The 12,668-nt window shown below is 38.0% G+C and overlaps 4 protein-coding genes and 1 pseudogene across 5 annotated transcripts; 1 reads left to right on the plus strand and 4 right to left on the minus strand.

The window, feature by feature from the left end:
- Window positions 1-103: 103 nt before the first annotated feature.
- LOC104721978 (uncharacterized) lies at window positions 104-2,439 on the minus strand. The gene is made up of 3 exons (XM_010440062.3): window positions 1,899-2,439; window positions 869-1,169; window positions 104-757 (listed from the first exon to the last, which is right to left on the minus strand). Exons 1-3 carry the CDS (start codon window positions 2,092-2,094, stop codon window positions 190-192), a joined length of 1,065 nt encoding a protein of 354 aa, XP_010438364.2. The 5' UTR covers window positions 2,095-2,439; the 3' UTR covers window positions 104-189.
- Window positions 2,440-2,556: 117 nt separating this feature from the next.
- Window positions 2,557-5,038, minus strand: LOC104721979 (cyclin-dependent kinase F-1). Of its 2 annotated transcripts, none has more exons than XM_010440063.3 (3): window positions 4,240-5,038; window positions 3,195-4,142; window positions 2,557-2,856 (listed from the first exon to the last, which is right to left on the minus strand). In XM_010440063.3, the coding sequence occupies exons 1-2, from the start codon at window positions 4,756-4,758 to the stop codon at window positions 3,213-3,215; spliced, it is 1,449 nt and encodes a 482-aa protein (XP_010438365.1). In that variant the 5' UTR covers window positions 4,759-5,038; the 3' UTR covers window positions 2,557-2,856; window positions 3,195-3,212. The 2 variants fall into 2 exon arrangements, with proteins under 2 accessions (XP_010438365.1, XP_010438366.1); XM_010440064.3 differs by having other exon boundaries at window positions 2,557-2,851; window positions 4,240-4,978.
- A 289-nt stretch (window positions 5,039-5,327) lies between these two features.
- On the minus strand, window positions 5,328-7,183 carry LOC104721980 (rac-like GTP-binding protein ARAC7). Its single transcript, XM_019232458.2, has 9 exons — window positions 7,048-7,183; window positions 6,854-6,963; window positions 6,604-6,691; window positions 6,371-6,480; window positions 6,189-6,252; window positions 6,048-6,106; window positions 5,902-5,967; window positions 5,706-5,815; window positions 5,328-5,595 (listed from the first exon to the last, which is right to left on the minus strand). The coding sequence occupies exons 2-9, from the start codon at window positions 6,950-6,952 to the stop codon at window positions 5,562-5,564; spliced, it is 630 nt and encodes a 209-aa protein (XP_019088003.2). The 5' UTR covers window positions 6,953-6,963; window positions 7,048-7,183; the 3' UTR covers window positions 5,328-5,561.
- A 587-nt stretch (window positions 7,184-7,770) lies between these two features.
- LOC104721981 (bark storage protein A) lies at window positions 7,771-10,182 on the minus strand. The gene is made up of 5 exons (XM_010440067.3): window positions 9,851-10,182; window positions 9,643-9,710; window positions 9,391-9,546; window positions 8,799-9,032; window positions 7,771-8,283 (listed from the first exon to the last, which is right to left on the minus strand). The coding sequence occupies exons 1-5, from the start codon at window positions 10,074-10,076 to the stop codon at window positions 7,921-7,923; spliced, it is 1,047 nt and encodes a 348-aa protein (XP_010438369.1). The 5' UTR covers window positions 10,077-10,182; the 3' UTR covers window positions 7,771-7,920.
- A 1,231-nt stretch (window positions 10,183-11,413) lies between these two features.
- On the plus strand, window positions 11,414-12,230 carry LOC147933670 (UPF0725 protein At4g28920 pseudogene; annotated as a pseudogene).
- Window positions 12,231-12,668: the final 438 nt, after the last annotated feature.

A 12,668-nucleotide genomic window follows, 5' to 3' on the forward strand; every position in this document is an offset into this window, starting at 1 on the left:
TTTTCTTTTTACTTACGAAAGAGCACCAAAATTGTTTTTTTGTTTTTTTTTTGCCCAAAAGTTTTGCTAAACCTTTCAAAATTATAACAAAGAATCTAAGGTGTATTACAAAAGGTCATATTTGATTTTTCGCGAAAATTTTGTAACTGTCTAAACCAAATTCTCAAGACATACACAGTCATTTTTGCATCAGTAAGAGTTTCCCATTCTGTCTCTGCCGCCACGTGGATCATCTCGTCCTCCTCTTTCCAAGTAACTATCACGGCGGTAATCTCTGTGCGGCGGTGGACCGCCTCCTCTCAATGGTGGAGGTGGACCATGTCTCAATGGCGGCGGTGGACCATCTCTCAGTGGCGGCGATCTACTCCTCTCTCTTGAGAGTCTACCCCATCTGCCACCACGAGATGGATGAGGCGGACTGAGAGGTGGTCGTCTGTCGTAATGAGGTTTTGGGAGAGGCTCCGTATGGGACCAGTCAGATGCTATTCTTCTGCTAGGAGGGTAATTATGGTCTGGGTAATGTAGACGGTCTCGTTCTCTGTCTCTATCTCTCCATGTGGGATGGTCAAGTCTTGGTGGCGGGTAGTCTCTGGGCCAGCCACGTGGAGGAGATCTGTAGCCATTAAAGTCTCTTCTTGGGGAGAAATCCATGGGAGGAGGAACAAGACGAGGCGGTGGAGAAATGTTACCCGCTGCATAACGATGCCTCTTGCATTTGTTGCAGGACTCGCGTCTCGCAAAGTTCAAGTTTCTGCAACTGTATTCATACATACAAATGAGACTTAGAAACTTCTGTAGATTGTGAGATATGGATAACAGAACTCTGTCGAGTTCATATAGAACACCAAGAGTAACCAGAGATACTTACAATGGATCGAGACAGTACCAATCTCCATCTCTTGGCTGCACCTTCGGGTTATTGTATCTGCTCAAGCCCTCGCTTCCATGCGCAGATTCAGGTCCATCAAAACCTCTTCCATAAGGACGAGCACCATTTCCACCTCTAGCATAAGGTGGTGAATAGTCTCTGTGTCTCCCAGATGCTTCCCTTCTGCTGCTGAACTCACGACCACGAGACTGAATGCCTGAATGATTAAGATCAGAGCCATGCCGGTGATCTTCATATCCACGACGGCCTGGTGAGCTAGAACTTGCACGAGTTCTATGTCCTACACACACACAAAAAAAAAAAGTAGCCAGTAGAAGGATATTAGGTCAACCACAGTACAACAAATAAATGAAAACTATTATCAAGTCAACAAGTAACAGGTACACTGAGTAATCATATATTAGCACACAGCAAAATTTCAAGTTCATCAAGGGCATTTTCTTTGAATGCTTGAAAAAACACTTGAGCACCGACAATGTGAAATTACCAATAACATTCTCTCAGTCCATATATAACCAAACAACTCAACGCAAGATTCTTTTCTCTTTACACTAAGCACAGAACAGGAAATGCTGATATGCATCTGTAGCAGTATAAAAATCTCGACAACCCTAAGTGTCACTGAACTCTTAGCTATACAATTTGTCTATAGCAAATGACATTCTTGAACTTCAAAATAAACGAGACACGTTTACACCTCAAAACACCCTAACCATTCATATTAACATTACTTGTACACGACCTAAGTTATTTCAAACAAGAGTAGTTGTATAAACAAACACACAAAACCAAGGTTCAATTGCAATTCACACTACATTACGGCAGTACATAGGAACCAAATGCTCAATAAATAACTACACACGATTCCCCCTCATCGGAATCACGATTGGTAATGAAGAAACAAGTGATGCCCTAATCTTCGCGCTCCTCCAATTTCAAACATCGAAACCGAAAGGAGAAGGAAACTCAAAAGAGGACTGAAATATAATAAACCAGAAACGATACGAACCGTTTTCCCCCTTATACCGATCGGAGCGAGCAAATGAAGGCCGGTCACGGGAGACTTCTCCGAGTTCATAGTCTCCGGCGGCGGCGTTACGGCCGTCTTCGCCGTCGTTGCTTCCGGATGGGCGTACGACGAGACTGCTGATTTGAGGCGGATGATGATGATGATGAGTCATCTGATCTCTTCCAGTCGACCCCATTTCTCTCCGATTGTCAAGTTCACTCCTGGAATCTCGATGTCCGTTTCAGCCCAAAAAAAAAGAAAAAAACCCTAAGGGTGAGAGAGACTTGGCGATAGATGCTGGAAGAAACTGTTACTAATTTATCTTTTGGCATATCTATTTTAGTTAATTTCCAAAATAGCCCCAAAAGTTTTATATTTAACATGTTGGTACTCTAGTATGTCTGATGATTCATGGAGTCAATCTATCGCTGCGGCATTCTGGTAGAATCAGACTCAGTTATGATCTTTGTGTGTGCTATTTATGATATCAGTTTTATATTTATGGTCTCATTAGGTAGGGTTGCTCATTCAATCTTCAACAAAGACGAAGTTATTTACTTATGTTGATATGAATGAAAATTGAAAAGTGCAAAATTGGCAAACAGACTACATACGAAGATGAGATATATAGAAAAAATGATGAAATACCAGAACACAGGAAGCAAAACTCAGAGGAGATGTAGATATTTTATTCTTTTCTCATTGTTTTTTTCAGACGGAAAAATAGGGTAAAGATTGGCCTGGGCAACAAGAAAACTAGCTCTTTAGCTAGCTAAAGGCTAACAAGCCTAACACCAACTTTTGTTACCGCTTTCTATACCAGAGAGAGAGAAAGAGAGAGAGAGAGTGGGGAGAAAGAGGAACAACACACACAACACAATCTTGGCAGAGTAAGCGAATTCAGGGGACGTCGCAAGGATCAAGATTCCCAACCATGGAACCGCCAAATGTAACTGATCTGACAAGAAAACATCAGATATCAACACATTGATCTGAGAACAATGAGAGAAACAAGGCGGAAAAGAAACAGTGTTATGAGGGAATAGAGCAAGAGCAGCAAACTATTCCAAAAGCAACTTAAAAAAATGAAAGCATTGATTTCTATACAATATGGCCTAACAAAATGTTAACAGTTTTCTTATTAGTATGCGGGAACCAGATCTTCAGACAACAAAGATTTGTTGCAACTAAGGCAAACACATGGTAAATACCCCCATTCTACATGAGGGAGAAAGAAGCAAAGCCTTTATGACTAATTTATGTGTCTAAACTAAGCACCAGCTTTTTAATGCGTACCTTTATTGCCATTCGGGTTTAGGTGAATTCTATTGTAAATCCACTACTGGTAGGCTTTACATTCATAGGTCCAAAGCCGTCAAAATCTGAATCTGAATCCATTTCTCTGTAATCATTCCACTTTCTCGGAGAATCCTCATCTGGCCCACTCATTGTCGGAGGCACATAGAGCTCAGAAACTGGAACTGGAAGCGGCTCTTCACTGAAGTATTTGTCATTCAACATCTCTACAGCAGTAACTCTACTAGCTGGATCATAACAGATAAGCTTCTTGAGTAGCGATATCACATCTCCAGAATGGTTAGGGAGACAGCCTTCTATACCAAGAGGAGATTCTACTTTAGCAAATGAGATCGACTTGTAGTCTGGAAGATCGACACAACCTGGCCAGACCTCCTCATTCAAATTTCCCAGCACGTTGGTTACTCTGCTGATCTGATCTATATCTGAAATCCCTGGGAACAAAGGCTCAAGAGACAAGAGCTCAGCAAACACACAACCAAGCGACCATAAATCAACCTCTAACCCATACATTGTAGATCCATAGAGAAGCTCCGGTGGCCTAAACCATCTAGTTCCCACACAAGACGTCATCAAACCCTGTGTTTCATCCAATGCTTCATCAGCGTCATAAGAAAACGAGTTCCCACCGAGATCATCATCCATTTCACTAACAGTACACGTTGCAAGACAAGATGTATCTCCATCATGCACATTCGAATCCTTATCAGTATCATCTCTTACAACCTGTTTAGCCTTTAACTCTTCCACCTGTCGAAAATATTCGTCTTTACTCATCGCTTCCAGCTCCTTACCATCAGAGCCTTGCCGAGGTGAGTTCTCATAATCAGGAATCACTTCTGGTGGTTCTATACTAGTTTCTCCATCTTTGTCTTCTAGTTTATTATCATCTGAAGCTACAATGTCAGGCTCCATGAGTATCCTAGCCTGTAAAAAACAAACCAAGAAGCCAACACACATTTTACAAACACAAATTCACAGAGACTCACTGATTACACTAAATCAAAAAGTTCAGTAGTATCACCTGACCAAAATCAGCAAGCTTAAGCACACCATCATCAGATATCAACATATTCCCAGGCTTTAAATCTCTATGTACAATCAAATTCCTATGACAAGCATCAACACCGTTCAAAATCTGAATCATCCATCTCTTAATCTCACCAACGGAGAACCCAACACCTCCTTCTTCTCCTCCCATCATCTTCTTCTTCTTCTTCCTCTTAGCATCTCGTATCACCGCGGCGAGATCCGACCTGAGGAACTCGAGAACAAGCACAGCGTTCTCGTCCTCATGCCAGAAGTACTCGTGCATAACGACGACATTAGGAGATCCGGAGAGGATGGTGAGGGCGTCAATCTCTCGAAACGCTGACTGGTAATCGAAGATCTCCTTGAGCGCTACGATTAGACCGTCGGAGAGACGGCGAGCTCTGTAAACATCGGCGTAGGCTCCGGATCCGACTCGCTCGAAGATCTCGTACTTTGCGATTATCTCCGGCCGGGTATGGATACTCCAGCTGCTCGCCGGTTGTTTATCCATCTTCTTCTTCTTCTTCAAATCGACGTCGTTTTCTTTCACGGTTTCCTCTACGCCGGCGATGATAATAAACAACGCTAACGAAATCTCCCGTACCTAATGACTAAAATACCCTCAACGACGACGTCGTTTAGCAGTTCTGTTTTTTTTTTTTTTTTTGGTCTTGTGTAGGTGAAATTTGTGGACCAATTGTAGTAAGTTTTAGTTTTCACTTTTTCAGTTTGATTTCTTTCAATTAGGAGGACTAAGATTTATAAGTTTTGGTTCCATTTCCGTTTTAGTTGGGTTTAGTGTGCATCATAATTGACTGTATTACACAACACTACATGCCCCCTCAATGAACAAAATTCAAGAATTCCAAATTTGCTAAAAGATCCAAAACTTGTTAACAATTTTAGTTGGGTTTAGTGTGCATCATAATTGACTGTATTACACAACACTACATGCCCCCTCAATGAACAAAATTCAAGAATTCCAAATTTGCTAAAAGATCCAAAACTTGTTAACAATTTTAGTTGGGTTTAGTGTGCATCATAATTGACTGTATTACACAACACTACATGCCCCCTCAATGAACAAAATTCAAGAATTCCAAATTTGCTAAAAGATCCAAAACTTGTTAACAAGATAAGAGAATGTTACAGAATCTGCACAACCGAAAAACAAAGAAAGGAGCTTCACATACAAATAAGAGAACCAACAGTTCCCTTATCTTCACATTTAGTGAGTTTTTCAACCTACGAACCAGACAACAACCATAGAGAGAAAGAGAGAGTCACAATGTCGCTGAGACTTGGTGTTGTGTCTTAAGCCGCGGTGCAGCCTCCACAGACAATACTCCTGCAGGTTTTTGAGAGGTGAAATTGGTAAGAGTCTTGTTTTGTAAACTTTTATCTGAAATCTCTTCTTCACATAGTACCCAAAAAGGATACAATCTTAAAAGCACTTACGCAATGGAGCAACCGGATCTTCTGTGTTTCTGCTTTCTCCGTGTGACCTCCTTCCTCCTCGGAGGCTGAAGTACAACTTTGATAGCTGTGTCAAACACCGCTTTCACATTCTACAACAAAACCAAAAACCAAGATTATCAAAAGATTCTAACATTTTCAACAAAACATTACTTCTTGAGTGAGTCAGGGAACTTACTTGTTGAGTCTTGGAACTGCAGTCGATATAAGCAGCTGCACCGATTTGCTTCCTCAACTCCTCCCCCTGTCTCCACAAATCAAAACTTGAGAAAGAGTCATTTCAAAACAAAAAAAAACCAATATAGCAAGATCACGCTTATATACCTGACTAGAGGTAATGACATTGGTGTGATCCGCGAGGTATCCCTTATCATCTCGGAGATCTTAAAAACACCAAGACGCAATGTTATTATTAGCCAAGAGGATATTGAAACGAGACATTTTAATACAAAAAACAAAACCCACCTAGCTTTGTACCAACAAGAACTATGGGAACATTTGGAGCAAACCGACGAAGTTCAGGCATCCACTGTCAAAAATCAACAATTATATTCAAAAACACACATATACATTAAATCAACATTCACACCAAATTCATAATCACTCCAAATCTGTCCCAATGCAAGGAGAATTCAAAACATCATTACCTTCTTGAGTACATTTTCGTAACTAGCTTTGCTAATAAGGGAAAAGGCTAAGACAAAAATATCAGCTCCTCTGTAACTCAATGGTCTCAACCTACTGTAATCTTCTTGACCTAACGACACCAATAAAAACAACAAACCCCCACAAATTAATGAATAAGAGAACTCTCTGGATCATCAATTTCAAATCTTTGGTTCATTGCTCTCAAAAATTAAATCAGACAATCTTGATTTACCTGCAGTATCCCATAGCCCTAAATTCACGATTTGTCCATCCACAGCGACATTAGCACTGAAATTGTCGAACACAGTCGGTATATAATCCTGACAAACACGAACAAAGAGCAGGAATCATGAATCAAAGTAACCCTAGTTGCTAGAGAAACTAGTTAGAGTTAAAAAGACGACAAAATTGGATTAAAAGCTTAAAAATCAAAGCTTGACAATGTAAAATGAAAAGCTACTGAGTCTGAAAGAAACGCTCACAGTAGGAAACTTGTTGCTAGTGTAACAGATAAGCATACAAGTCTTCCCAACAGCTCCATCTCCAACAGTAACACATTTTATGAACTTGGAAGCGCTCATTTTCTCTTACTCTAAGTACCAGATTCCAAACCCAGAAGTTTAAGTAAGAAGAAGAAGAAGAAAGAGTGGTGAAGAAGTCTAGGGAATGAGCTTACAAGAGAAGCTTGCAGTGAGTATCAACTGCGGCGACAACCAAAAAAGAGTGTAAATTTCGATATATGTAACTCTTTTTTTTTTATCAAAAACCAATAGAGAAATCAAATTGAAATGTGTGTGTTTTTTTTTTTTTCTAGAGAGTCGAGACAGAGGAAGAGTTAAATGTGTCGGAGTTCTCGGGGTTCGTCCAAGTCAAAGTCTTAAAAAGGGCAAACTTTATTGTCCCTCTCAATAAATTTCAAAAACTTGGCAAAATATGAAATTACAAAACCATAAAGTATATAGTATTGGACAAACATACCCACTTCACCCTTCGTACCTTTTTCTATCCACTCTCGTATCTAAAAGTTGGATTTTTCAACGGTTAGGTTGAAACACGTATCGACCGTTGTGTGATATACGACACCGTTTCCACAGCTAATGTGTTTTGGTCTTTTGTCTTGGGAGTTGAGCCCTTCAAGGATTTTTACATTTGAACCATTATTATTTTATTTCTTCTAATATCAGGATCTTTAATTTGTGTTCATTGTTAAACCATATACTTAAAAAAAAAAATATGAAATCAGTATAAATTCTGATATTATTGAGGCAAACGAAGTGGATTTGAACATTTTTATACAAAATATTGCATTCAAATTTGAATCTGGTGAGTGGTGTGACACTTAAAAGAACAATGTACTCAATTTCCAATAGACCAACTAAATACAATAGTAAAAAACCAATGAACAAAATGCAGCTTTTATTTTTAATTAAGAAGAACTTCGTTATTTGATTCAGACACATATTTCTACTTGTGTCTTGTACATTATTCATTTTTTTCCCGTTACATGCTCTTAATTATCCACTCTCTTTTAAGTGTTAATCCACACTTATCATTCAGATTGAACTTTGCTTTCGTGTAGTGGCAACAAAGCAACGAACTTAACGAGAATATCTACGGAGTTTTCTGCGGCGAGGCTGCTGAATATATTGGCCTCGTTGGAAACGTCGGAGCCGCCACCAGCGAGATCGGAGAGGGCACGGATGACGATGAAAGGGAGGTTTTGCTGGTGGGAAATGAGAGCTACGGCGGCGCTCTCCATTTCAATGGCGGTGACGTTAAACTTGGAGTTGAGGAAAGTCCGGTAAGCTGCGTTGTCGACGAAGACGCTTGCACTCATACCGCGGTCAACGATGGTCACCTTCGGTGGTCGAGGGAGGCACGTGGTGTTCACGCACTGCGGTAGCTTCGTGTCCTGTTTTTTTTTGGATGTACCCACGTAACGGAACACAAATAATTGCATTTAAGTATTATATATTAACAGAATAGCTAAAGCTTAATTGTTTTTTAAACTTCAAATTAGTGAACATTATTTTTATACTATTGATTAGGGAGTCTGCCGACAAAATTAAATATATAGATAACAAATATAAGGACTACTATATATAGTACGTATATCTCTACTACAATTCTACATGTTCAAATTTCTATATACTTACGTATAGAACTAAAAGAGTATTAAATTTTGAGGAAATTAATTGATATATATGTTTCACTTATTTTGTGTCATTCAATTCGTTTTATATATCGTTATAAGTCATTTTGACACTTTTATTGAGATGTTAGTCAAATATCTTGATACGTAAGGGACGACTAGCTAACGTGTTGTGAATATTTTCCGAAACTATATTCAACTTGGATGCAAAATAGATTATAAACACTAGAAAACAAAGACAAATCTAAATATGGGATAGTTTAGTCTAGTCAAACCTCGAGTTTGCGTGCAAGATTCAAGTAGTACTTGTCAACGGGAATCCAGAACACATGTTGCCGTTCTTCGGGAGTTCCAGTGACCGGAAAGATTTCTTCTGGTTGGTACCAAATTCGGTTAAGCAAGTTATCGGTTCCATTACTGTATTTCGAAAACTGGAGATAACCAACTTCCCGAGTATAGTCTCCACCAGATTCGAGAGCCAGTTCTTTGTCAATCTCATCTCCATATCTCTGCATTCAAAAGTAAAACTACTTTTTTACCAGTTGTCCATATAACCAGTTGTACCACCAACATAAAATTGTTATTTAATATATCACATTATTATCGTAGTTAGATTTTGCAAATGGTGCGAAATTTTCAATTGACATGTACGAAATGGTCAATTGACATGTGCAAATGGTACGAAATTTTCTGAAAGAAGTTTACGACCACAAGATTAATAGCTTAAGTTGCGTAAGTGTTTTGTTTTCTCAAGCTCAATTAAATATAAATATCTTAACATAATCGGTTGTTATTTTCTTACTATTTTCCTATTGCAATTGGTTGGTAATGGTCATAGTAAAAAATATGACCCTACGTAGTACGTACCTGCCAATTCCAAAGGCCAGAGTGTGCCCAATATTGAGGAATAGTAACGTCACCGATCTCAAGGTTAACATCTGCGTTTCCAGCGATTCCATAATGTAAAACTCCTTTCAGCCTAAACACGCTCACCAGTAATTGTGTTGTTACTCCTGCATTCACCTGTTTTTATATATTAAGTATTCACCATGGGAAAATTGTATTGATGAAAAGACAAAAAAATATAATTAGACTATTTTCACATATAAAAAAACGTACCATTCCTAATCCTGACATCACGATTACAACAGGTTGGCCTTCTAATTTCCCAAATCGAAACTTTCGACCTACATGATTGAAATACATGAATAAACCAATATATATCATAGGTTTCACATGAGAGATGTCTTGTTATATTTTGAAGTCTTTCGATCGTAACTTTGTTCATACATGTTTTAAAAATGAATGACATCGGAAAATATTAAACCTGCGAAATCGATGAAGGGCAAAGAAGAAGATGGGACAAAGGATGGAGATTGGAGAAGAGGGTTAAGCTCATAGTTGTTTGGAGCTACAATCCCCAAATAAGGACCCTTTCGATTCATCTTCTCTATTTTGCCCAAAATAGTTCGAGGTATTTCACCATTTGCTTCTTCGATAACATATCCCACGGACAAGATAACCACAAGAAAACCTATCAAGAAGAATCTCATAACTTCTTCTTTTCTCTCTATTTCTCTTTCTTTTGATTACCCTTTGTGTACTATGATTACCTCCCCCCTTAGGTTCCTTGTATATATATATATATATACATATTGCAAATGTACTACAATAATATTACGTTATATAAAATAATAATTAGAAAACAAATTAGTACGTGATAAGCATGGATTACGTTTAGTTGTGGTGTGGTCAATTATTAGTATGATACGTGGGCCTCGAACCGGTGAAAAAATTTTAAATACTTTTTTTTTGGCGGGGAGTTAAATTTCTACTATTGTACAATAATTAATTGAGGATCAAATTTTATTTTTGAAACGTAGGCACAATTAATTTACGGCATCGAAATTGTTTGGGAAGAATTTCCGGAATCTACCATTTGGTTTGTATCAATTTAAAGAACCTACACATATAGTCTGGGGGGATACTGTTTCTCCCGACTTCATTCAACTTTGTGATTATTATTGGATTACTTATAACAACTCTGTGGTTCTAAATCATATAATATATGACATCTCATTTCAACCATCAAATTATAATATCATCTCTTAATTTGTTATTATATTAACTTTACATAAATGGTTTTGCAATTAATTTTCCAATCCCATTAAACAAATAGAAAAAGAACTGAAACCGGTTTGGAAACCTACTTCGGGAAATACGAAAACCAATTGAGTAAAAAACTTCATAATTCAGTTAAATGAGTTAAGAAACTAGTAGCTAAATGAGAAAAAACCGAAAATTTGACATATTATAAATAAATAAAATAAACCTTAAAATATACTACTTTTTAAAGTCTAAAATCGAAAAATGCAAAAACAGAGAGACGCAAACAATAAATTGAGCAAATTTACCTGAGCAAAGAATTAGGTCTTGCCGCTTTTATTGTTCAGGAGGACCGCCGTACGAGGGGAGGAAGCAAAAAAAATTAAAGGCGTCGGAGATTTTTGTAGTAAGCAAACTAACAGCTTTTTCTCTTCCTCCTTGTCGCCATTGTTTTCATTCTCAGTTGAGAAAGTCACGAATCATGTGCCTTTAACTTTACAGGTCTTGCACTGGCAGCGCAGGCATATATATGCCATCAGTTTTTTTTCTTTTGCGTTTCCTTTTCATAAAGCAAAGATTGGCGAAACAAAAAAAAAGGAAACGTTCGTTTGTTTCCTTTTTTGGATGAGTGTATTTTGGGTCGGCGGCTGCAAAAAAAAATGAAAAGTGTATTTTGGGCTTAAGACATTGAAACTCGATCGTGGTACGATATTCTGAATGTAATAAATAGAAAAAAGCAGGGGACTTGGTCTCCAGAGATTAGGTTAAAATTTATTTGGGGACAATGTCAGAGTTCGATGACGATGTAGTAATCTTGAGTCTTGTTGGACAAGAAATAAGCCCCGAAGCAACACAAAAGTATCTACGGCAAGTTCAAGAGTCCGATGTACGTAACCTCTCTCACTTTCTAAGTTGCTTGGACGACTGATTTGTGGATGAACGTTAACCCTATAGCTAGATCTTGTTTTTCAATTTTTTGATTTAGTACTAAAACATATATGCTAATTAATTGGTACAATCTTGGGATTGTGAACGTGTACAGGGTTTCGATGTTGGTTACTTTCGCAATGCTCGGACTCGGATAAATCCCGTTCGAATGAAGGATGAGTCTGGTTATACACACGACATCGAACTTTATGCTAGATTGGGACTTCACTGTTACAATCTTCAGAAGGTTACAAACAATATTACATATATATGCTGAGTTTGCACTTTACTTGAACGGGAGAGGATTTCCGGTATGTGCTTTTTTTTTTTTTTTTAACCTTTGATACGTCTTTTGGCTTAAAATATTTACTAACCAATGCAATGTATATATTATTATTTTTTAGATGAAGGACTCGATTATAAGGCGTTCTCTACCATTGAAGATCAAGAAGGTAATTGTACATACTCAAGAAAGCGGTGAAGAGTCGCCACAATTGAAGCTCAAAGCCAACAACGCCATCTTCTACATGAGTTTTAAGAGAAGTTTTGATCATCACAGTGGTAAATACCCTGTCGAGTATCAAGCAATAGTACGGAAAACCATGGATAGGAAACCGGGACACATTCGTCTAGAAGTGCAGTCTTGGGCAGGCACAGATTTATTTCTACTATAGTCCCGATGCTCGAGTATATTATCAACATGTGTGGGATATGCTTGCGTTTATAACATCATAGGCGCATGAAATATAAATAACAGCGAGTAGATTACTTCGCTTATCGGACAAAAATGCATGTAGCTCGATCTAATTTTTATAAGAGCGAAGAAAAGACAACTGAATTTATCATGTAAACGAGATGAAGCTGATCGTCACCTTCATTTCTTAATCAGCCAATTTGGTTGACTATATTTTTTTCATAAGCTTTGAGATCTTGTTACGTTGTTCTCAATATGGATCTTGTTCAATGGGCGCTTCTAGCTAATTTGTTTTTTTGTTTTTTTTAATATTATTACGATAATGTGGAACAGGGTTTTGATGTTGATCACTTTCATCTTCCGTATGCTACTGTAATATTTCCGTATATATTGAGATAAGTATGATTATTCATATGAC

The sequence above is a fragment of the Camelina sativa genome, chromosome 11 (assembly GCF_030686135.1).
Source record: "Camelina sativa cultivar CO46 ecotype springtype chromosome 11, ASM3068613v1".
NCBI classification, from domain to species: Eukaryota; Viridiplantae; Streptophyta; class Magnoliopsida; order Brassicales; family Brassicaceae; genus Camelina; species Camelina sativa.

Excerpts from the sequence above, each read along its gene's own strand:
- LOC104721978 (XM_010440062.3), bottom strand. The coding sequence starts at position 2,094 with ATGGGGTCGACTGGAAGAGATCAGATGACTCATCATCATCATCATCCG. Across the intron at positions 1,170-1,898 it reads TCGGTATAAGGGGGAAAACG|GACATAGAACTCGTGCAAGT; the intron begins GTTCGTATCGTT and ends GTGTGTGTGTAG. Across the intron at positions 758-868 it reads TGGTACTGTCTCGATCCATT|TTGCAGAAACTTGAACTTTG; the intron begins GTAAGTATCTCT and ends GTATGAATACAG.
- LOC104721981 (XM_010440067.3), bottom strand. The coding sequence starts at position 10,076 with ATGAGATTCTTCTTGATAGGTTTTCTTGTGGTTATCTTGTCCGTGGGA. Across the intron at positions 9,547-9,642 it reads TGATGTCAGGATTAGGAATG|GTGAATGCAGGAGTAACAAC; the intron begins GTACGTTTTTTT and ends ATATAAAAACAG. Across the intron at positions 9,033-9,390 it reads CTGGCCTTTGGAATTGGCAG|AGATATGGAGATGAGATTGA; the intron begins GTACGTACTACG and ends TTTTGAATGCAG.
- LOC104721979 (XM_010440063.3), bottom strand. The coding sequence starts at position 4,758 with ATGGATAAACAACCGGCGAGCAGCTGGAGTATCCATACCCGGCCGGAG. Across the intron at positions 4,143-4,239 it reads AGCTTGCTGATTTTGGTCAG|GCTAGGATACTCATGGAGCC; the intron begins GTGATACTACTG and ends TGTTTTTTACAG.
- LOC104721980 (XM_019232458.2), bottom strand. The coding sequence starts at position 6,952 with ATGAGCGCTTCCAAGTTCATAAAATGTGTTACTGTTGGAGATGGAGCT. Across the intron at positions 6,692-6,853 it reads CTAGCAACAAGTTTCCTACT|GATTATATACCGACTGTGTT; the intron begins GTGAGCGTTTCT and ends CGTGTTTGTCAG. Across the intron at positions 6,253-6,370 it reads ACGAAAATGTACTCAAGAAG|TGGATGCCTGAACTTCGTCG; the intron begins GTAATGATGTTT and ends GATTTTTGACAG.